This window comes from Oncorhynchus clarkii, chromosome 17 (genome assembly GCF_045791955.1).
Source record: "Oncorhynchus clarkii lewisi isolate Uvic-CL-2024 chromosome 17, UVic_Ocla_1.0, whole genome shotgun sequence".
Lineage (NCBI taxonomy): Eukaryota > Metazoa > Chordata > Actinopteri > Salmoniformes > Salmonidae > Oncorhynchus > Oncorhynchus clarkii.
This window is the reverse complement of record NC_092163.1, coordinates 40682309-40706798: the sequence shown is the minus strand read 5'-3', so window position 1 is coordinate 40706798 and position 24490 is coordinate 40682309. Positions and strand designations below refer to the sequence as shown.

Here is a 24490-nt window from a genome sequence, read left to right as displayed (position 1 = left end):
ACGCACCTCTCTGATTCAGAGTGGTTGGGTTAAATGCCAAAGACACATTTCGGGTTGAATACATTTAGTTGCGCAATTTACTAGGTATCCCCTCTCATCCATAGTTCTGTCTATGAATTTGAGAGTGGTTACATTTCTCCAGTCCCATTACTCAGCCGTTTACCAAAACAGGGGTGAGGTAGCTGCTCTATTATTGTTTGAACTGAAGATAGTCACTTTAAATACTTAAACAACAATGAATTCAAAAATGTTGTACCAAATTGTTTTATTTCGTATTTATTTAGTTGGGGGGGGGTTACAGGTACGACAATTATCATTCTTTATAAGTAATCTAACATTTAATTTTCATAATAAAGGCTGTAGGTTTCAACCAAATCGCCCTACCTCAAAAAGAAAATAGAAGAACAGACAAAATGCCATCTACAGGGAGGACTTTAAACCCTTAATAAGTTGTCCATATCTCATACACACTGCTCGCCAACCACAAATACAATCCCAACCATTGACCCTAACCTTACTCTTCATCCTAACCTTGTCTTTAACCACATCCTCTTATCTGCACTTTAGTCCATTCTACAGTAGCATGGCCAGCTGGTGACTACCCTACACCACAAGGCTTTTCTCCCATGTTACACTACATGGTCATCCTCTCCGTGCTGGAGATGATGTACATGTTTGAGATATGGGATTTTATAGCAAAAAAAGTCCAGGCATTGTGAATACATGTTGATATGTGGAGATCTGTACAGAATGTGTGTATCTTGAACATGCCCGTTTTGCCCGCTTTGTCAACACAGCTTACATCCTGAGATGGTCCTAATATGGACACCGTATACATGATCCAGCCCAGAGACATCCTGACCCAGCTATGTCTTGCCTTGTCGTCATGACAGAATTCAAAGAATATCCCCTGAAAAGTAACGTCCGGACCCTGCAAGAACACTTAGAAAACACAACCTTCCCTTCCTCTTTGAGCTAATCACTCACACAACCGTATTCAGTACCTACCCATCTACAGGTGCATTAGTGATTACTTCAAGGATGGAGGGAAAGACATTAGTTTTTAAACAGGGCCGACATTTTATGCAAGCAAAACTTCCTTAAGTTGAGACTCGGGAACATGTTTAATCGGGGCGACGGGATGTTCACCTGAACTGTCCGAACAGGAAGTCTGTTCTGTGAACATAACATGGTAAAGAAATGTTCACATATCGTAAGTCTGCTCTCTTCTGGGGAAAGTCTTTAAATCAACCAAGAGAGAAATCATCCAAAGTCAGAATATCACGACAACACTGGATTCATAATGCCTGCTTAACCAATCAGATGATATCACTCGCTATGAAGGCACCCAATGAGGCAGCTTGATTCGGCCTCATGACGATTTTTCTTGAGCGATGGTCGGGGGAACGGGAACATAATTACAAATCATTTGTAGACTGCAATTTGACTGCAAGAAGCCAAAACATATATCATATTTGACTAAAGCGTAATCATTTCAAACCTTGCTTACATTTGAATACGATCACGTGTCTCTTTATTATGCTGCTACGCCAGACAGACCTATTGGCCTACACAACATCCCTGGGTGTTGTTGATTGGTTGGCCTTTCTCTGTGATCTGCGAGGGGGCCTGATTGGAGGCGTGACAACGCTCCCTCTGCGACCATTCATAAGCTCAGTGGCGGAACTTTCCATGTCCATAGGGTCAAAGTTCAACGCTTCAGCCATTTCCCGTTTCGTCACCGACACAAAACGAGGGTCCCTGGCCAAGCTCTCCAGCCCACCGTTTATCAAGACCTAACAGAAGTCAAAGACATGAGAAGAGAGAGAAGAGAGCGAGAGAGAATGACTCTGTCTGATTCAAAATGAGTTTTGACCAGTGTTCCATGTCAATGTCATTAATACGATATGAATTCAGTATGTACGAAATGCAGTGTCTGGTCTCTCCACTCACCTCCTGTATAAGTGTATCGAAGGCGCTGTCTGGGCCCTGGGCCTGCTGGAGGCTGAGCGGCTCTCTGTGGGGCTCAGCATCCTGCCTGGCTCCTGCTACTGTCTGCAGCTGCCAGTCTCTGTCTGGGGGACTTCTGCTGGTTGAGATGGTATAGACCTGAACCCGGTCATATGTCCCACAAGAAAAGCTACAGAAGGACAAAGAATCAGCTTGTTAACCCCTTGCTTTATTACTATGTAGTGTGACCTCTCAGCTAAGGAAAACAAACACACAAAACACACAAAAAATAACCACTCACACACACTCACCTCTCCCCGGCACTGTTGTTGACATTGTTGTTGTTGGTTTTGTTAGGCGTTGAGGGGAAGAAGTCCTCGTTTGCATGGTAGGCAGGTGAACTGGTAGCCTCCCCGTCGTCTGATCTGCTCATCTGCAGGGGCCGCTGGCTGGTCACCTGCATGGAGACACAGACAGGTGAGTTACCTCCATCGGGACAGGAGTTTTTCCTGTCGACATGATCTGGGTCCATACCATGTAAAGCACTTTGAGTCCGAAGAAGGTTACATACTGTAAGTGTTAATACTGAAATGGTTGAAATGATGAAATGATGACCTGTGTAGCGTTAGGGTCACGGGTTCCTTCCTCCATGGTGAAGGAATCAACGTGGTTCCCAAACAGACCGCCCGCCCGCTGGGAGGATGAAAGGAACAACATTTCACAATAGAGAGGAGTTTTATTCTCTTTCTTCTCACCCTCAACTTGTCCTCCCTCCTCTCTTTCTGCCTCCCTCCCTTTCTCCCCACGCTCCTCTCTTCCCCCCCCCCCCCCCACTCCCTCTCTCCTCTTACCCTGAAGATACCCTCCTCTGCTGCGTCCTCCATGGCTCTGTCCATCTCCTCCTCGTTCATCAGGTCTCCGGAGATGGCTCTCTGCAGCTCTGGAGCCTCCTCCTCCTCAATGCTCCTCAGACCTGCCTGGAAGATAGATAGAGAGAGCAAGAGAGTGCGAGAGAGCGAGAGAGAGCGAGAGAGAGAGAGAGATGGTGAGGGGATACCAATTAAGACTTGTTAGATAATTCATAAAAAGTTTAGATGACATTTCTATTCCACGTCATTAAGATAACTAGAAGGTATGCAATTATCAAATTCTGACGTGGCTAAGGTCTCACCTGTATCTCATTCTTGGCGTTCTTCTTGGTGGGGCGGAAGCCATAGTACTCCTCCTGTCTCTTCTTCAACTTCCTGAAGTAGTCCTGGATCAGGAAGGTGGCGTAGAACTTCCCCACGGTCACCTCATCATCTGACACACACACAAACACACACCCATAAAAACATGGCAGCAAATTAGAATGAACGGCTTGTTGTTGGACCATAAAGTTGAGGATTACAATAGGATGTTTGAACTCACCTCCGATTGGTGGGATGACCTGGTCCAGCAGCTTCATACTGGTGCGTTTCCAGATCTTCTTGATGATGGCCCTCAGCTCCTCATTGGCCTTCTCAAAATTTCCTGACCAATGAGATAGCAACAGTGAGGCCGGGGATATTAATACACCACTTTCAATTGGACCAGTCACTGACTACAGTACTCTGTAATTGACTGACACACACACACAAACACCTTCAGTCTTGATCTTCAGCGCGGTCCTGACCAGAGCGAACAGCGTAGCGTTAAAGGTGACCGTTCCGTCACTGTTGAGTGGCATGTTCATGGACACCAGTCTCTGCAGGCAGAATCAATAAAGACATTTAAAAAAGGTGTCTGCTGCCTTAATAGATATGTTAAATTAACACATACAATAATTGAACAGATTCCCTCCTGTATCTCTCACCTTGCAGGCTACTCTATGGGGGCAGAACTTTCCAAAACCCAGAGGAGGCTGGATCCTACGCAGCAGAGTCACCACGTCCAGGTGCTTAATACGCCCCCTGGAGGGGAAACAACAGCTACTGTAAATAATCTAACTGCAGTACACTGATAATAGGATAAAAAGACGAGTCATAAGATAAACCTGTAAGCCCCATTTATACCGTCCATATATAGTAAATTAAGGGGCAACAAACACACACACACACACTTACGTGGCCTCTGGGTCGTACTCTGCCCAGATCTTCCTGAACTCGTCCAGGTGATGAGGACCCAGGATGGACCAATCACGTGTAAGGTAGTCAAAGTTGTCCATGATGACCGCCACAAACAGGTTGATGATCTGTGGAGGACAACAGCATCATATGTGTGTGTGTGTGTGTGTGTGTGTGTGTGTGTGTGTGTGTGTGTGAACGTATGTCTCAGCATGCAAATGTGTGTATATGTGTATGCATGTGTGTGTGTCATTCACCAGGAAGGCACAGAGCATGTAGAAGCTCATGAAGTAGATTATGGCGAAGCTGGCTCCACAGGTCATCTCCTCCCCAGGCAGGTAGTCTGACTTAGGGTCACACCTCTTCCCATACAGACACGCCAACATTACTTCCTGCCACGCCTCACCTGTCGCACACCTGGAGGGAGAGAGAGAGTGGGGTGAGGGATAGAAAGAGAGAGAGATAGTGAGAGGGAGGAAGCAGGAGAGAGGGGAAGGGGGAGGGAGAGGGGTATGAAGAGGGAGAGAGGGGGTAGGGGATAGAGAGACAGTACAACTTACAAAGACAATGGAAGAAAATGGAAACAGAGTTAGTGGACTGATGGATCAGATCACCCACCTGAAGAGCAGCAGCACAGCATGGGGGAACGTCTGGAAGTTGTTGTTCCTGTTGATGTACGTCCCGTCTATTAGCGCTATCTTACCAAATATCTGCAGGAGACACACACATACATCTCATCTGAGAGTGCTGTACGTGTGTGTGTGTGTGTGTGTGTGTGTGTGTGTGTGTGTGTGTGTGTGTCCAATACCTGCATCCCAACCACAGCATAGATGAAGAACAGCATGAGGATGAGCAGGGCGACGTAGGGCAGGGCCTGCAGCACAACAACCAATTACATAGTCAGACTGGTGCACACTGTCCAATCAAATCCTGAGACTTGTGAAAGGCAAAGAAATGTGAATCTTACGGAATGAGACTTGTGAATCTTACAGAGTGAAAGGCAAAGAAACGGAGTGAACTCTGACCTGTAAGGACTTGATGAAGGTCCACAGAAGGTTCCGGATCCCTTCAGAACGGTTCAGCAGTTTCACCAGACGCATCACACGGAACAGTCGGAAGAAGGTGATTGACACACGGGCATTTTCAGAATCTGCTATCGCTTGCATTGGGTTCACCTCCTGAAGGCATCAAAGAAATAAACAGCTGAAAATGCTTCTTGTCCTGGATTTTACTGAGACTGAAGATCAAATCAAATCAAATTCTATTGGTCACATGCACACATTTGGCCGATGTTATTTGTGGGTGTAGCGAAATACTTGTGTTCCTAGCTCCAACCGTTTAGTAGTATCTAACAATTTGCAACGCAATGTCTGGTACAATGAATAAACAATGCTAACGCAGAGTTTCATGCAATGTTTCATGCGATTTCATGCAATTCTCTTGCAGTGTCTACGGGCAAATAATTACAGCGCAGCCGTGGAGACAGTATAGTCCTCCAGTGGAGGCCAGGGCTGCCTGTGAGGGGGAGAGACGGGAGACACAGGAAGTGAAGTCAGACATGAAGTGACATCAGACCCAGGTGGTGGAACAGGAAGTGGCGAAAGGGGACAGGGCCAGCTTTGGAGGTATGCGTGGGGCAAAAGGTGGAGGAGAAAATGGAGGACGAAAGACTGCAGTAAGGGGGGAGAGAGAGGGAGAGAATGCATTTGAGCACAAAAAAAGGACAACGTTGTAATATACGACTGGATGACGGCTGAGGAGTGAAGATGTGAAAATGGTTGATGGGGTCTTCTGAAGGTTTACTGTAATGGCAACTTGAGTTAACATTATGTTTTCTAAAATTACATTTACTTTTCCGAAGCGAAACATGTGAAATGCTGCTTTAAATCTAGAGCCTGACGCCAAACCTGTTGACTCAGTCCCTCGTACAGGAATCACAGTAAAAACCACAGAAGGATGTCAATCTCTTATTTACTAGTAGGAATGATTGACAGTTCGCTGGACACATGGTGGTGGGAGGTGAAACAAGGTGACAGTGGTTGTTTTCTGCCCTTAACAACTGATCTGGAATCAGCCCTCTCAGTCTCAAACAGTAAAAGCAATGAGGGAAATGACCAAACAGTTATTATGTTAGGGGCATAAAGTAACCAAGCAGACAGGGTGTGGTGTGGTGTTCAAGGCATGGCAGGTGGGTGAGGCAAGCTCCAGCCACGTGCTGCAGGGCTTCAGGAGGATGGTGTGTTCGGGGGGTTGAGGGTGCAGCCGGGGCAGAGGTGGGTGGTAGTGCGAGGGTTACCCCATGGCGAATACTGACCGCATCCTCAGTGCTATTATTGGGGCCGAGTTCTGACAGGGGAGCCTGTCCTGAGTTTCTCTAAGTGGGCGGGGTGTCAGACAGGGGTGTAAACACAGTCCAGAAAGTCAGATGACAGGACAGAGCTTTTATTGTGAAATATCTGTAGATTTTCCTCAGCCTTATAAATAATAACCGAAGAAGTTCAAAATGTGAAGACAAAAATGCACAGTGGGTCCACCTGAACTGTTTAGTAAACCTTAAACATTTTAGGAACAGTGGGGATTGTGAGTATTACAGTACATAACATTATACAGTACATAACAGTACTTACATATTTCAGAATAACATTACGCAATGGCAATACTCACATCGACTTCACTCAGGATGACGTCAACGACGCTGCCGATGACGATGACAAAGTCAAAGACGTTCCAAGGGTCTCCAAAGTAACCCTAGGGGGAAGGAAAGATATTGTGTATAAAAGGTATCTTAACCTACAGACACTCCAGCTCTGAACCTTGATGGCCATGAGTTTGAGAAGGGGGCAACACACAATGAAGAAGTACGAAGTTGCTACATAACCACTGTGCTATTATTCTGGATTCATTGTGATCCTACATTGATTTGCAAGGCATCTTGGGAAGTGTAGTGCATTCAGGACATGGCTATGGACCACTGACCTTAGCTTTGAAGGCCATGAGTTTGAGGACCATCTCCACAGTGAAGAGCACAGTGAAGATCACGTTCAGCATGTCTGACAGGTCGGTCACATGGGTTGACTGGTTACAGTGCTGTGGGAGAAGAGAGAGGGGGGAGAGAAGAAGGAAATTAAAAAGGGAAGAAAAAAAAACAGACCCCCCCCCCAAAAAAACAGACCTCCTAGGTATGGAGAAGGGATGGACATATCTAGTAGGAACATCTCGCAGGGGCCATCGTATTGATGTGACGCAGGAGAAGTCCTTTCAAAGAATCCCGTTTTAGTATTTGAAATGAGAAGGTTCCCTGAACCACCTCCAATAGCGTTACCTGCATCCCCAGACACATGGTGTTCAGCATGATGAGCAGGAACATCAGGTACTCAAAGTAGCAGGAGGTGACGATGTACCACACGTTGTACTGGTACGGGTTCTTAGGAATGTAGCAGCGCAGCGGCCGGGCTTTCAGGGCGTACTCAACACACGCACGCTGTCATAGGGAAGACGGGACACAGAGGGGTTACACACGGCTGTGTGTTAGAACAACAAACATAACAGAGAGAGAGAGACACACACACACACACCCAGATACACACACCTGGTTCTTATCCAGCTCGCAGTTCTTGTACTCCTGCTCTCCCTGCTCCTGAAATGTAACGATGACGAAACCCACGAAAATGTTCATCATGAAGAAAGCGATGAGGATGAGGTAGACGATGAAGAAGATGGAGATGGCGATGCGGTTGTTGTACACCGGACCCATATCCTCCATGTTAGAGTCTATGGCCTTGTAGAGCAACCTGCGCACACACACACACACACACACACACACGCACACACACACACACACACACACACACACACAGGCATTTGAGCAAGCATGACATACATACATTGTTATGTGTTCCATAGTACTTTACTAGGCATGCCATGTGATAGATACAAAATCCCAAGCTTCTATGTATGTCTCACTTTGGCCAGCCCTCGAAGGTGGACACAGTGAAGAGAGCCAGCATGCCTTCGAGGATGTTGTCAAAGTTGAGCTCTGCATTGATCCATTCTCTCTTATGGATGGTCATCGGATGGATGGCACCTTCCTGGTACCTAATGTAGTTGCCCCTGAGAAGGAGAGAACGAGGGAGGGAGAGAGAAAGAGAGAGTGAGAGAGAGAAAGAGAAAGAGATAAAGAAAAAAATGAAAGAAATAAAGAGATAAATGAGTGAAAGAGAGTACATGGGAGAGGAGAGTGTGGCAGAGAAAGCAGGACTAATTTCATGCTCCATTCTGTACTTTCATGCAATGTTGTGTGCGAGGGAATAAACAATATCACTGCACTCTCTTACTTGCACTCCTCCTCTGTCATTTTGTCAGGATCTGTGCAGGCATAGAATTTGCCCTGCAGGGATGAACATGAACACATACATACAGAACATGAGCGAGAATATTAGCTTTGACTGTGTGTGGACTTCTGTTTTGATCATCAGGTGTATAAACGACCATACTTCCCTAAAAATGACCATACATCCCTATAAACTACCATGCATCCATCTAAATTACCATGCATCCATATAAATTACCATACATCCCTATTAACTGCCATACATCCCTATAAACTACCATGCATCCATCTAAATTACCATGCATCCATATAAATTACCATACATCCCTATAAACTACCATGCATCCATCTAAATTACCATGCATCCATATAAATTACCATACATCCCTATTAACTGCCATACATCCTTATAAACTACCATGCATCCATATAAATTACCATGCATCCAGATAAATGACCATATATCCCCATAATTTACCATACATCCCTATAAATGACCATACATTCCAAAAAATTGGCATACATCCTTATAAATTACCATACAAATTACCATACATCGCTATAAACTACCATACATCCATATAAACTACCATAAATCCCTATAAACTACTATAAATCCATATAAATTACCATACATCCCTATAAATTACAATACACCCTTGCAAATTACCATACATCGTTATAAACTACCATAAATTCCTATAAACTAACATACATCCCAAAAACTACTATAAATCCATATAAATTACCATACATCCCTATAAATTACCATACATCCCTATAAATGTCCATACATCCTTATAAATTACATCCCTATAAACTACCATAAATCCTTACAAACAACCATACATCCATATATACTACCATAAATCCCTATAAACAACCATAAATCCCTATAAACTACCATAAATCCCTATAAACAACCATAAATCCCTATAAACTACCATAAATCCCTATAAACAACCATAAATCCCTATAAACTACCATAAATCCCTATAAACAACCATAAATCCCTATAAACTACCATAAATCCCTATAAAAAATGATACTTCCCTATAAATTACCATACATCGTTATAAACAACCTTTAATCCCTGTAAACAACCATACATCCCTATAAATTACCATACATCCTACCGATCCTTGACTTTCGCGATGTCATTTACTAAATAGCCTCCAACACTCTACTTGGATGCAGTCTATCACAGTGCCAACCGTTTTGTCACCAATGCCCCATATACTACCCACCACTGCAACATGTATGATCTCGTTGGCTGGTCCTCGCTACATATTTGTCGCCAAACCCACTGGCTCCAGGTCATCTACAGGTCATCTATAAGTCTATGCTAGGTAAAGCTCCACCTTATCTCAGCTTACTGGTCACCATAGCAACACCCACCCATAGCACTCGCTCCAGCAGGTATATTTCACTGGTCATCCCCAAAGCCAAAACCTCCTTTGGTCGCCTTTCCTTCCAGTTTTCTGCTGCCAATGACTGGAACGAATTGCAAAAATAACTGAAATTTGAGACTTATATCTCCATCACTAACTTTCGGCATCATCTGTCAGAGCAGCTTGCAGCTGTACACAGCCCATCTGTAAATAGCCCATCCAATCAACTACCTTCCTCATCCACATATTTGTTTTTGTTTTTCTGCTCTTTTGCACACCAGTATTTCTACTTGCACATCCTCATCTGCACATATATCCCTCCAGTGTAAATTACTAAATTGTAATTAGTTCGCCACTATTGGCCTATTTATTGCCTTACCTCCTTACTTCATTTGCACACACTGTATACAGATTTTTCTATTGTGTTATTAACTGTGCGTTTGTTTATCCCATGTGTAACTCTGTGTTGTTTTTGTCGCACTGTTTTGCTTTATCTTGGCCAGGTAGCAGTTGTTAATGAGAACTTGTTCTCAACTGGCCTATCTGGATAAATAAAGGTGAAATAAAAAATGAATAAAAATAAACTGCCATACATCCCTAAAAATTACCATACATCCCTCTAAATTACCATACATCCCTATAAACTACCATACATCCCTATAAATTACCATACATCCATATAAATTACCATACATCCCTATAAATTACCATACATCCCTATAAATTACCATACATCCCTATAAATTACCATACATCCCTATAAACTACCATACATCCCTATAAATTACCATACATCCCTATAAATTACCATACATCCATATCTAGAGCTCACCTTGAAGAGCTGGACTCCAATGCAGGCGAACATGAAGTCTAGCAGCATGGTGACCAGCACGATGTTGCCAATGGTTTTGATGGCCACAAAAACACACTGGACCACATGCTAGACCACAAGAGACAGCAGAAACCAGCATATCAGACGGGTACTTCAGGACCAGAACTAGAAAAACATGTGGCTGCTGGGTTGGTCAAAGTGTTGCATTTGGTGTGTTAGGTAATGGGAACATGTAAAAAAAACAATGAGAATGTGAATATAGTGTCAGTGTAGCAGGTAAGGAGTACTGTTGAGGGGTAGAAGTGAGGAGTAGAGAGCACAGGTAAGCTCACTTTGAGGCCCTTGGCCCTGTTGATGGCCCTTAGGGGCCTCAGCACCCTCAACACCCTGAGGATCTTCACCACAGAGATAGCACTGGACCTAGATAGGGCAGGCACCACATCTCACACTTGACTTGTCTATAGTCTGTATTTCTAGAGAGAGACACACACTCATAACTGAAGCTACATCAAGCATTATGGAATAGATCCAGTTGTGCCACAGGATTTGAATGACATTATACATTCCCAGGGACTACTTACTCCATGAGCATGGAGAGGAGGGATACGCTGACCACAATCAGATCCAGGATATTAAAGGAGTTCCGGCAGAAGGAGCCGGGGTGCATGATGGCGCCGTATACGGTCATCTGGAGTAAAGGCGGAAGGATACTGAAGATGACGAGACTGGTTGAGACATAAACCCTCTCAAACCAACAAACAATTAACCCACATGAACTCACAGCTACTCATGTGAAAACACATAGAGTTGAATAGGGCTGCGGTGCAGGTTAAAGTGGATGTAACATAATGTCGAGAGAGTTTGTCACATTACCGATGTACCGTTGCTGCAGAAAAGGTGCATGTACTTGGTAATGTAAACATGTAAGACATGATCCCATTTAGAAAAGTGCCTTTCTAATCCAGGACAGCTACTAGTAGTGGAGCCGACAATGCCCGGTTACCTTGAGGACAACTTCCACAGTGAACACTGAGGTGAAGACCACATCAGCGGAGGCCAGCACCTACACAGGGGAAACAGGGAAACATGACAAAGTGGGCGGATTCATTTCAGCCTAGTAGCGCGCCAGAGCTCTTCAGCAGAATCTCTAACGTGGTACTCCGTACAGTCTTGCAGTCATGCTGCGTAGGTTAAAGACAGTGATGCCATGAAGCAGAGAAAACCCCTTTGTGTCAGTTATTTTGGTCAAAATTCATTCCCTTTCGACTTTCTTTACTGAAACAAATGCTTTTCCATCTGCGATAAGGAGGTGAATGATACAGCAGGCAGAGCACGCATGTCTGTGGGCACCTGGTTCCTGAAGGACATGGGGTCGATGGGGTCCTCGGCAGCCAGGGAGATGCTGCTGAGGAGGATGAAGAGGAGGATGATATTGGTGAAGGCGGTGGCGTTGATGATGCGGTGGCACAGCTTACGGATCCTGGAGGGGGACAGCAATTACATCACAGGAATTTAACTGCAGACACTGTTATGCAGAGTGACTGACAGCCAAGTAAGGAGGCTAAAACAACCACATAAGGCCAACATCATAATGCATTCATCGTAATCCATTCATCATCACCACCATCATCAGTACATTTTTGGTCATTTAGCAGTTGGTCTTTTCCAGAGTGACCCCAAGTCAGTGGATTCAACTATAAGGCAGATAAACAACAACATATCATAGTCTTAGCAAGTACATCATCATCCCCATAATCATCACCATAATCATCATTACTTGTTATCAGAGCTAAAGATATAGAAGGAGCTGGCCTCTGGAATAGGCACCACCTCCTCCTTCAGCTGCAGGTCTGCCATTGGCCGTGGCCTCGGGGTGTCAGGGATATCAGGCTCCTCCTCCTCATCATCACCTGGATGAAAGAATGAGCAGGAAACGTGCCACGTTCTAAATTCGGAGTTCTCTGAGATCCAGATTAGATTGACATGAATGTGCCCAGAGGTGTGTGAGGTTTTACCAGGGAAGTCAGCAGGCGGGAAGGGGTCCTTGATCTCGTTCACGTTGGACTCAAACTCGTCCACTCTCAGCTGTGACATAAACAAGCATTTTGATTAGAGTGGGGCCTGGGTTCAAATCCCACCGGTTGTGCTGACACCAAACGTGGGGCGGGTTTCTCCATGAAATATACAGTGGTGTGTATTCATGGATGCCAAGGGAAGCCAGGCTTCCCCAAGTATTTGACCAATAAAAATACAAATTATTAAATCATTTATATTTTGTCTCTCTCTGTGTTTTCATAATTTTAGGTCAATACGCAAGTGGCTGAATCTCATGTAGAAATCATCTGAGTGAGGGAAACAGCGCCCCTCTGTCTCAATATGTGTAGCTGACTACAGCTCAGCTACACATACTACAGCTCAGAGTTCAACACCATAGTACCCGCAAAGCTCATCACTAAGCTAAGGACCCTGGGACTAAACACCTCCCTCTGTTACTGAATCCTGGACTTCCTGACGGGCCGCCCCGTGAGGGTAGGTAGCAACACATCTGCCACGCTGATCCTCAACACTGGAGCTCCCCAGGGGTGCATGCTCAGTCCCCTCCTGTACTCCATGTTCACCCATGACTGCATGGCCAGGTATGACTCCAACACCATCATTAAGTTTGCAGACAACACAACAGTGGTAGGCCTGATCACAGACAACGGCGATGCAGCCTACAGGGAGGAAGTCAGAGACCTGGCTGTGTGGTGCCAGAATAACAACCTATCCCTCAACGTAACCAAGACTAAGGAGATGATTGTGGACTACAGGAAAAGGGGGAGCGAGCATGCCCCCATTCTCATCGATGAGGCTGTAGTGGAACAAGTTGAGAGCTTCAAGTTCCTCTGTGTCCACATCAACAACAAAGTAGAATGGTTCAAGCACACCAAGACAGTCGTGAAGAGGGCACGACAAAGCCTATTCCCCCTCAGGAAACTGAAAAGATTTGGCATGGGTCTTAAGATCCTCAAAAGGTTCTACAGCTGCAACATCGAGAGCATCCTGACTAGTTGCATCACTGCCTGGTACGGCAATTGCTCGGCCTCTGACCGCAAGGCACTACAGAGGGTAGTGCGTACGGCCCAGTACATCGCTGGGGCTAAGCTGCCTGCCATCCAGGACCTCTACACCAGGCGGTGTCAGAGGAAGGCCCTAAAAATGTTCAAAGACCCCAGCCACCCCAGCCATAGACTGTTCTCTCTACTACCGCATGTCAAGCGGTACCGGAGTGCCAAGTCTAGGACAAAAAGGCTTCTCAACAGTTTTTACCCCCAAGCCATTAAGACTCCTGAACAGGTAATCAAATGGCTACCCGGACGCTAGTCTCCGTTTATCATATATGCATAGTCACTTTAACTATACATTCATGTACATACTGCCTCAATTGGGCCGACCAACCAGTGCTCCCGCACATTGACTAACTGGGCTATCTGCATTGTGTCCCGCCCACCACCCGCCAACCCCTCTTTTACGCTACTGCTACTCTCTGTTCATCATATATGCATAGTCACTTTAACCATATGAACATGTACATACTACCTCAATCAGCCTGACTAACCAGTGTCTGTATGTAGCCTCGCTACTTTTATAGCCTGTCTTTTTACTGTTGTTTTATTTCTTTACTTACCTATTGTTCACCTAACAGCTTTTTTGCACTATTGGTTAGAGCCTGTAAGTAAGCATTTCACTGTAAGGTCTACACACCTGTTGTATTCGGCGCACGTCACAAATAAACTTTGATTTGATTTGATGCTGTCTGGACCAAAAGCGTATAAAATGTTGGCCCTTAGAATTTGATTGATTGATGCCAGCAAACATTTGGCCTCCCTTGATATAATTTTCATTAGGCAATCAGCGCTGAGCTGGGTCAGTTAAGAACAAATTCTTATTTACAATGACGGCCTACACCAGCCAAACCCGGACGACACTGGGCCAATTGTGCGCCGCCCTATGAGACTCCCAATCACGGCCGGTTGTGATACAGCCTGGATACAGCCTTGTTGATTTGATGATGTTTGACTGTTAAAGTTGAAGTGGTTCTGGAATAGCAGAGGCAGTGCTCCTGTTGTCTTTGTGCTGTTTTGCTGTAACTCCATGGTTCTAAACCAGTCGTTGTTTAGTAAACTGTCGAAAACATTACCTTGCTTGATCATGCTGCAGGTGATATAGCTGTTTGTTTCATGCAATAGTTGCTTTGTGGACTTCACTGGACAGATGTTGCTCTCCAGTTTTGTGATGAACCAAACGTATGTGTAGTCTAATTTATTCCGCCACTGTGTGACTGCTGTCTTTTTGTTGTCATGGTGTTATTGTATACCACGGTGGCGTATGAACGAATGGGTTATAGAGCAAACAACGCAATTATCACAATATTAGTTTTTTTACTGGCTTGGCTTCTTCTGTCATTTTACCCCCGCACCGCTACTGGAAATATCTGACCTTGGCTGTGGTAGGGATGCCCTCTATTTTGGCTCTCTCCGCTGCAAGCTTCTTGGCCAGGAGGGCTTTCTCCTCTGTGGCCTTGTCAGGCATGTTAGCCCTGAGCAGCTTCTTGCGTTTCTTCTCCTCAGACTTCTCCTTCTGGGCCATGGTCAGACTCTCAGCCTCCGCCAGGTTGTCCACGGCGATGGCCAAGAACACATTCAGCAGGATGTCTAAGTGCTAGGGGTCAAAGTTCATTACGGTAGGAAATGGAAGAGAGACACGAATGTACCCAAGGACAGAATTTAAGTCTGATTTCTGTCTGGGAGAGTAGTTGGGCAGCACACACACACACACACGCACACACACACGCACGCATGCACATACGCACACGCACACGCGCACACGCACACACACACACGCACACACACACACACACAGAGGATACAGTTTCCGCAGACGAAGAGGATGATGAAGTAGATGCTGACGAGGATCCCGGGCATGGTGGGACCTCCATGCGCCATGATGCCATCATACATCACAGAGTTCCAATCCTCCCCCGTCAGGATCTGACAGAGAGCGAGAGGCAGGGAAGGAACACAGTCAGGCTCCCACTGACAAATGATCGGCCTGCTTTTCCACAGTGAATGAAACAAAAAGCAAGGGCTGATGTCCAACATTTTCCTGTCATACGTGTACATATGCTCCTTCAGATGTCCATATTGTCCTTCATCTTGTTCGTGTGATAAATCTGTTAAAAATAATGAGAAAAAAAACTGTATTTCCTTGCCCACCTGGAAGACACTGATGAGAGCTTGGGGGAAGCTGTCAAAGGTGCTGCGGGGTTTGGGCGCATTGGGGAAGTTGAACTTCCCCCCGAACACCTGCATGCCCAGCAGAGAGAAGATGACGATGAAGAGGAAGAGGAGGAGGAGCAGGCATGCGATGGAGGGGGTTGAGTTCAGCAGGGACACCACCAGATTACTGAGAGACGTCCAGTACCTGAAGCACACACACACACACACACACACACACACACACACACACACACACACACACACACACACACACACACACACACACACACACACACACACACACACACACACACACACACACACACAGGGTAAGTGCTATGCACTTCCTATGAAGCTACAAGGGGTTGGGGATGTAAGATACAATCAATTAATCAATAAACCCATCAATTAATTGGACCAATCCTGGACCTGGAGAACCGTGGTGTGTGCAGGCTTTTAATGGAGTCCACCACTAACACACCCGAAAGCCTAATGCAGCCTAATGTAAAGTCTTACTTGGTTACTTTGAGCAGCCTGAGGAGTCGAATGCAGCGCAGCACAGAGATCCCCATGACGGTCATGACGTCCATGCCGACCAGGACGAGTTCCAGAATGCCGGTGGAGACCACGAAGCAGTCGAAGCGGTTGAACAGAGACATGAAGTATTGCTGGAGACCCAGGGCGTACATCTTCATAAACATCTCAATGGCGAACAGAGACAGCAGCACCTTGTTGGCAGTGTCTGGGAGGGGGAAGGGAGAAGCGGGGGGGGGGGGGGGGGGGGGGGGGGGGGGGGGGGGGGGGGGGGGGGGGGGGTAGAGCGCGAGAGAGGTCTGCATGTGTTAGCCATGGCGTAGACAAGAGCCCTGTTAGATGCTGGGATTGTGTGTATATGGGTTGAAGCTATGGACATGATATGTAGACCCTGACCTTGCCACTCGGTGAGTTGCTGGGACTGCTTGTGGTGTTCAGTAGCGATGGCCAGCGTGTTCAGGAACACCAGAAGGATCACCCACCAGTAGAACACACGGGACTTCACATACACAAGACACTTACGCCGGAAGAAAATGTTCCATTTACGAGCCAGCTTGCTGAACAGAGCAAGTGAGAGATGAGGGAGAGGAGGAGGAAGATGTGGGATGTTAGGAGGAGGTCTGTCAGACTTTTGTTTTATCAAAACACCCAAGTGTTGTCCCGGTCAGAGGCCGGTGTAGGTGTGTACTTACTAGTAGTACATGATTTTTTGCATGGTGTCCATGTCCTTTAGGCTCCCTGCCTCGGATTCTCCATCCTCCAGCGTTAGCAGGCCTGGGGACAAGAGACACTGGTGTCAGCAGGTTGACTTTCATTCATCTTGAACTGGAGGCAGAACTGAGAGATTTCCCCTTAGATAATTCAGCTGCAATGTCAAAATTGTCTATATTGTAAAAATTCATGAAAATAAAAATATTTAAGGTTAGGGTGAGGCATTAGGGTTAACAGTGTGGTTAAGGTTAGGGTTGAGGTTAGGGTCAGGTTTTTAAAAAAAATTATGACTTTGTGGCTGTGCCAGCTAGTGACCGCTCTGCAGAGCTGCCACCAGAACAAGATTCATGACATAAAATGCCAACCTGCAGGACGTCTGCAACGGGCTGACTCCTATTGTAGTCCTACCTCTATTCTATTGTGTGTTGGTGATAGGGTTAGGAAGCCATAAGTACCCTGTCCTTCCCCGTCGGCGTCCATGACTTCGGCCTGTGTGATCCACTCCATGTAGCCCTTCAGATCCTCATCCAGCTGCTGGGTCTCCCTCATCTCTGTGTACTCTCCACGCGCCTTACCCTTCTCTCGCTCCTTAGTGAATTCACTGACGGAGGGGAAAGAGAGATGGAGAAAAGATGAAAGTGAGAGAGATGAGTGTGTGTGTGTGTCTGTCCTCTTACCCACTGAGCACGCCCAGAACCAGATTGAGTACAAAGAAGGAGCCAACCAAGATGAGTGTCAGAAAGTACATCCACGGCCACTCCATACCGATGGCATCATTCACCTGAAGAGAGAGAGAGGGAGAGGGAGAGGGAGAGAGGGAGAGATAGAAGGAGTGGAAGGAAAGGAGAGAGAGAGAGCGAGAGAGGGGGATATAGAGAGAGACAGAGACAAAGTGAGGGGGAGAAAGAAAGAGAGAGAGAGGAAGAGCGAGAGCGAGAGAGTGAGAGAGAGAGAGAGAGAGAGAGAGAAAGAAAGAAAGAGAGACCAAATTGAGACTCTGCATGCAGAATTCTGCAAAAATATCCTCTGTGTACAATGTAAAACACCAAATAATGAATGCAGAGCAGATATAGGCCGATACCCACTAATTATCAAAATCCAGAATGAACGGATCAATTCTACAACCACCTAAAAGGAAGCGATTCCCCAACTTTCCACAACAAAACCACCACCTACAGAGAGATGAACCTGGAGCAGAGTCCCCTAAGCAAGCTGGTCCTGGGGCTCTGTTCACAAACACAAACACACCCCACAGAGCCCAGGACAGCAACACAATTAGACCCATGAGAAAACAAAAAAAAAGATTTACTTGACACATTGGAAAGAATGAACAAAAACAACTGAGCAAACTATGGTGCTATTTGGCCTTAAACAGAGAGTACACCGTGGCAGAATACCTGACCACTGTGACTGACCCAAATTGAAGGAAAGCTTCGACTATGTACAGACTCAGTAAGCATAGCCTTGCTATTGAGAAAGGACACCGTAGGCAGACCTGGCTCTCATGAGAACACAGGCTACGTGCACACTGCCCACAAAATGAGGTGGAAACTGAGCTGCACTTCCTAACCTCCTGCCAAATGTATGACCATAAGAGATACACATATTTCTCTCAGATTACACAGACTCACAAATAATGAAACATTTTTAAAAATGCTGTTGATAAACTTCCATATCTATTGGGTGAAATACAACAGTGTGCCATCACAGCAGCAAGATGTGTGACCTGTTACCACAAGAAAATATCAACAAGTGAAGAACAAACACCATTGTAAATACATCCCATATTTATATTTATTTTCCCTTTTGTTCTTTAACTATTTGCACATTATTACAACACTGTCTATAGACATAATATGACATTTGAAATGTCTTTTGGAAATTTGTGAGTGTAAAGTTTACTGTTCATTTTTTTGACTGCTTATTTCACTTTTGTTTATTATCTATTTCACTTGCTGTGGCAATGTAAACATGCGTTTCCCATGCCTAAAAAGCCCCTGAAATGGAATTGAGAGAGACGGATAATGAGACCGAGTGAGAGGACAGGTACGGGCTACATTAACGGGGATGAAGTACATAATGCAACAGGATGAAGCAGTACAGTAACATTAAGGTATAGGGGTGATGTAACACAGTACCCAGTAGAGCACGTCGGTCCAGCCCTGGGTAGTGATGCACTGGTAGACAGTGAGCATAGCGAAGCCCAGGTTGTCAAAGTGTGTGATGCCGTTGTTGGGTCCGGCCCATCCCGCCCTACACTCTGTCCCGTTGATGGTGCAGCGCCGACCATTACCGGCCTGGGCACATGGAGATGCCTTCTCATTCTCCACTGTGGCTATGATATCTGCAGGGCAATGGGGGAGAAGATATAGGCAGGGTGTGTGTGTGTGTGTGTGTGTGTGTGTGTGTGTGTGTGTGTGTGTGTGTGTGTGTGTGTGTGTGTGTGTGTGTGTGTGTGTGTGTGTGTGTGTGTGTGTGTGTGTGTGTGTGTGTGTGTGTGTGTGTGTGTGTGTGCGTTTCCTACTTGTGCCTGTGTAGTAGCAGGTTTTATGCATCTTGCACTTGAACAGCTCCAGTCCCACGATGGCGTAGATGGTGACCATGAAGAAGACCAGCAGGGAGATGTGGAACAGAGGTAGCATGGATTTCAGGATGGAGTTCATCACCACCTGCAGGCCTGGGGGACGAGCAGACACATTGTAAACATCAGTGGACCTAGTAGTCCGGTAGTTGACAACCATTTTCAGTTACTGTACCACCAGCTGATTCTTCCCCTTCCTGAATTTTCCCCTTCCTTGAGTACCCCTGAAGTACTCCCTCTTGCATTTTACAAGTAGGTCTATGGTCTCATGAGTCTTCTCAAGTACCCATTGTAGATAGGACAATTTCCCCCAGGGGTCCTAGTACCCCTGGTGGGGAACCACTGTAGTAGTTGACCAATATAACTAGATCAAACTGCAAACTAACCGCAATTAACCAAATTATATTGTATTTGACACTAGCATTGTTGCTGAAGGTAAGTGTTCTCAGAATATGGTTGTGGTGAAGTGAGTGCTAGGCTCCTCTTATCACAAATGAGCTATCTGCTTCCCGCCAATTTAAGCGCATTCACTGTTTTTCCCTTTGTTTTTTAAATGCTTAGCAATTCCCATATAGATATATCACCAGTAATGATTTCCCAGTAATCTAAAACGTTAGCGTTTGGTTATATTGGTCATTTCTGTTCATTCATGAAATATATGATCACATCAACTTACCGTTCAAATTCCTCGGGAATAGACATATTGTTTGTAGAGCTTATACGAACTATGCTACACTTGTGAGAAATATGTTTTGGTTTATTTAATATAAATAGGACATGTTAAGCCTGATTCAGAGGCAATTTATTTTGTCATTCTACACTTTAACCTGAATTGCCTTCTGCTGATTTTTGCCCTTATGACTGCTACAGGGTTCCTATTGTACAGTGGTCCTTACTGGGGACTCCAGAGACCAGCCTGAGGGGCCGGAGCACCCTGAATGCCCTGAGGGCCTTCATGTCGAAGCCTCCTCCCTTGTCCCCTGGTTGAGCCTCCACACCACTGATATAGGTGATGAAGTCCCCGATGACTGCAAACAGCCTGGAGAGGGAGAGAGGGAGAGAGGAATGAGGGAAAAGAGAGGGAGAGGGGAGAGAGGGAAGAGAGAGGAGAGGGAGAGGGGAGGGAGAGGGGAGGGAGAGAGGAGGGAGAGGGGAGGGAGAGGAGAGGGAGAGGGGAGGGAGAGGAGAGGAGGGAGAGAGTAGGGAGAGAGGGGGGAGAGGGGAGAGGGGAGGGAGAGGAGAGGGAGAGGGGAGGGAGAGGAGAGGGAGAGGGGAGGGAGAGAGGAGGGAGAGAGGAGGGAGAGAGAGGAGAGGGGAGGGAGAGAGATGAGAGAGAAGGGAGAGAGAGGAGAGGGGAGGGAGAGGGGAGGGAGAGGGGAGGGAGAGGAGAGGGAGAGGGGAGGGAGAGAGGAGGGAGAGAGGAGGGAGAGGTTGAAAGATAGAGGAGGACAAAAGGGAGTACAGAGAGAGATAAACAAGATCATACAGTCACAGAAGAGTTCTAGCATGACAGAGCGTGACAGAGCATGACAGAGCATGACAGAACATGACAGAGCATGACAGAACATGACAGATCATGACAGAGCGTGACAGAACATGACAGAACGTGACAGAGCATGACAGAGCGTGACAGAACGTGACAGAGCGTGACAGAGCGTGACAGAACGTAACAGAGCGTGACAGAGCGTGACAGAACGTGACAGAACGTGACAGAGCGTGACAGAGCGTGACAGAGCGTGACAGAGCATGACTAAATGTGACAGAGCGTGACAGAGGGTGACAGAGGGTGACAGAACGTGACAGAGCGTGACAGAGCGTGACAGAACGTGACAGAGCATGAGAGAACATGACAGAACATTTTCATCTCTTCCCTACTTACCCCACAGATACACAGACAAAATCCAGTATGTTCCAACAGTTCCGCAGATACGCATTCTCGTGAAATAGAAATCCATAGGCTATTATTTTTAGAAAGCACTCTATGGAGAAGACGATGAGGAAGATGTACTCCAGACTTTCCTGTGAAACAACGATAAAGGCTTGTTAGTGTATCATGAGGTACTAACTACAGTACCCATAAAACAGTACCCATAATGAATATGTGCAATGGAGTATAATTCATTGATTCTGCTTGGTGACAAAGTTTCCAAACAAGTTATAGCTAGTTATAAGGGTTTAGGAGTCAATGGCACAACAATCATTTTAAGAATATTAATTTTAAACTCAACTTGAAATATTGAGTCATTTAGAGTGTTTACAAGAGTTAAACTGATTAAGTTGATCCTGCTTGGTACATCCATCAGCTCAGTAGCTCCCTGGTGTTCTGTGTATTTGTGTCTCTCCTCCTCTCCCATTACAGGCCAGGCATCCAGAGAATGGCCCCACTGATTAACAACTGGGAACCTCAGTGCTGAGGTCCCTAAGATGGCACCCACTCACTAATCGCCCTGTCTTTTAACTTGCAAGAAATATACTGTTTGCATACTGTTGTACTCCACAATGCAAATGAACTTGAACTTGAACTTAAAACGTGATTTTGAGCACGGACAAGCGATAAATAGGTAAACAAATAGGCATAAGACGGTGATGATGGATAGATAATGTAACAAGTGGCCATGGGTAACATGAAATGCTATGTTGTCACGTCCTGACCTTAGTTCCTTTTTTATGTCTCTATTTTGGTTTGGTCAGGGCGTGAGTTGCGGTGGGCATTCTGTTTTTCATTCTGTTTTGTTCTGTGTGTTGTATTTCTATGTGTTTGGCCTGGTATGTTTTCCAATCAGAGGCAGCTGTCAATCGTTGTCTCTGATTGAGAACCATACTTAGGTAGCCTGTTCCCACCTGTGTTTGTGGGTAGTTGTTTCCTGTTTTGTGTTTTTTCACCTTACAGGACTGTTTTGTGTCGTTCACGCTCTTTGTTGTTTTTTGTCATTCAGTGTTCAGTTTATTTTATTAAATTTACTATGAACACTTAACACGCTGCGTGTTGGTCCGATGATTCCTATTCCTCATCATCAGACGAAGAGGAGAGCCGTTACATATGTTCTATTTGATGCTTGATTACTTAATAGGGTAGGACTATTCAGAATCCCGGGGAAAGGGCATGTGCAGGGAGTTTTATAGCGTCAATAACAGTGCTGTTAATAAAGTTTCAAAGTGCTGTACTGTACTGCTTGTAGCACAGTGAACCTAAATGATATTGGGTTAGATTCTGGCATGTCATGGACATTCCTATAGCGCAATTTATAGTATGTATCTTTAGGTTTCCAACACACACACACACCAATTCTCCATCATTGTCAAGCCCTAGTTTTCTTGTTGCTTTGACAAAGTTATTTCTGAAGATTATTATTTATTTAATGTGATTCATGATTCCTTTACGTCTGTCCCCCATTTTAAAGTCAAACCTGCTGTGAGAAACTAAACTCTCATTTTAATATGTGGTAATTATTCCTTCTTAAGAACTTCTTAGGGCTGAAATCCCGTTAATGGGAACAGCCAGTGAAAGTGCAGGGCGACAAATTCAAAACAACAGACATCTCATAATTAAAATTCCTCAAGCATACAGGTACAGTGGGGCAAAAAAGTTTAGTCATCCACCAATTGTGCAAGTTCTCCCACTTAAAAAGATGAGAGAGGCCTGTAATTTTCATCATAGGTACACTTCAACTATGACAGACAAAATGTGAAAAGAAATCCAGAAAATCACATTGTATGATTTTTTATGAATTTATTTGCAAATTATGCTGGAAAGTAAGTATTTGGTCACCTACAAACAAGCAAGATTTCTGGCTCTCACAGACCTGTAACTCTTCTTTAAAAGGCTCCTCTGTCCTCCACTCGTTACCTGTATTAATGGCACCTGTTTGAACTTGTTATCAGTATAAAATACTTCCATTTCCTAATAATTGCTCCCACAGTTGATTTCTTCAAACCAAGCTGCTTACCTATTGCAGATTCAGTCTTCCCAGCCTGGTGCAGGTCTACAATTTTGTTTCTGGTGTCCTTTTACAGCTCTTTGGTCTTGGCCATAGTGGAGTTTGGAGTGTGACTGTTTGAGGTTGTGGACAGGTGTTTTTTATACTGATAACAAGTACACATTGGGCGCGTTATGTTCAGTAGTTCCAAAAACATCTGGTGAATATGCAGAGAGCCACATCATAAATGTTAATGGAAATACAAGTGTTATACGTGGAATTAAAGATATACTTCTCCTTAATGTAACCGCTGTGTCAGATTTCAAAAAAGCTTTACGGAAAAAGCAAACCATGCTATAATCTGAGAACAGAGCTCAGAGAAACAAATATATATATCCGCCATGTTGGAGTCAACAGAAGTCAGAAATAACATAAATATTCACTTACCTTTGATGGTCTTCATCAGAATGCACTCCCAGGAATCCCAGGTCCACAATAAATGTTTAATTTGTTTGATAATGTCCATCATTTATGTCCAAATAGCTACTTTTGTAAGCGCGTTTGGTAAACAAATCAAAACTCACGAAGCGCGTTCACTAGTTGCAGACGAAATGTCAAAAAGTTCTGTTACAGACCATAGAAGCTTGTCAAACGATGCATGGAATCAATCTTTAGAATGTTTTTAACATAAATCTTCAATAATATTCCAACCGGAGAATTCCTTTGTCTTCAGAAAAGCAAAGGAATGGGAGTTACCTCTCATGTGAAATGTGCGTGACCAGCGCGTGACTGCTGCCAGACCTCTGACTCAATCCACTCTCATTCAGCCCCACCTCACAGTAGAAGCATCAAGCAAGTTTCTAACCATGGTTGTCATCTAGTGGAAGCCTTAGGAAGTGCAA

At 45.2% G+C, this 24490-nt stretch overlaps 1 protein-coding gene across 1 annotated transcript in view; it reads right to left on the bottom strand.

The window, feature by feature from the left end:
• Positions 1-248: 248 nt before the first annotated feature.
• LOC139370815 (dihydropyridine-sensitive L-type skeletal muscle calcium channel subunit alpha-1-like) overlaps positions 249-24490 on the bottom strand; it is a 32829-nt gene continuing 8587 nt past the window's right edge. Inside the window, exons 3-42 of the mRNA XM_071110597.1 lie at positions 21551-21690; positions 20568-20710; positions 19615-19767; positions 19229-19434; positions 17768-17871; positions 17546-17691; positions 17072-17153; positions 16776-16936; positions 16362-16587; positions 15843-16050; positions 15497-15617; positions 15067-15281; positions 12603-12672; positions 12365-12497; positions 11938-12067; positions 11591-11650; positions 11169-11275; positions 10920-11007; positions 10588-10695; positions 8369-8421; positions 7998-8144; positions 7624-7825; positions 7357-7515; positions 7011-7121; positions 6699-6782; positions 5502-5549; positions 5060-5212; positions 4843-4908; positions 4653-4744; positions 4292-4451; positions 4035-4162; positions 3785-3881; positions 3574-3676; positions 3361-3462; positions 3122-3252; positions 2802-2927; positions 2566-2643; positions 2262-2407; positions 1954-2140; positions 249-1796 (exon numbers count right to left, since the gene is read on the bottom strand). Of these exons, the coding sequence (XP_070966698.1) occupies positions 1569-1796; positions 1954-2140; positions 2262-2407; positions 2566-2643; positions 2802-2927; positions 3122-3252; positions 3361-3462; positions 3574-3676; positions 3785-3881; positions 4035-4162; positions 4292-4451; positions 4653-4744; positions 4843-4908; positions 5060-5212; positions 5502-5549; positions 6699-6782; positions 7011-7121; positions 7357-7515; positions 7624-7825; positions 7998-8144; positions 8369-8421; positions 10588-10695; positions 10920-11007; positions 11169-11275; positions 11591-11650; positions 11938-12067; positions 12365-12497; positions 12603-12672; positions 15067-15281; positions 15497-15617; positions 15843-16050; positions 16362-16587; positions 16776-16936; positions 17072-17153; positions 17546-17691; positions 17768-17871; positions 19229-19434; positions 19615-19767; positions 20568-20710; positions 21551-21690 (5202 nt within the window). The 3' untranslated portion in view covers positions 249-1568. The remainder of the gene's footprint in view (positions 1797-1953; positions 2141-2261; positions 2408-2565; positions 2644-2801; positions 2928-3121; positions 3253-3360; positions 3463-3573; positions 3677-3784; positions 3882-4034; positions 4163-4291; positions 4452-4652; positions 4745-4842; positions 4909-5059; positions 5213-5501; positions 5550-6698; positions 6783-7010; positions 7122-7356; positions 7516-7623; positions 7826-7997; positions 8145-8368; positions 8422-10587; positions 10696-10919; positions 11008-11168; positions 11276-11590; positions 11651-11937; positions 12068-12364; positions 12498-12602; positions 12673-15066; positions 15282-15496; positions 15618-15842; positions 16051-16361; positions 16588-16775; positions 16937-17071; positions 17154-17545; positions 17692-17767; positions 17872-19228; positions 19435-19614; positions 19768-20567; positions 20711-21550; positions 21691-24490) is intronic.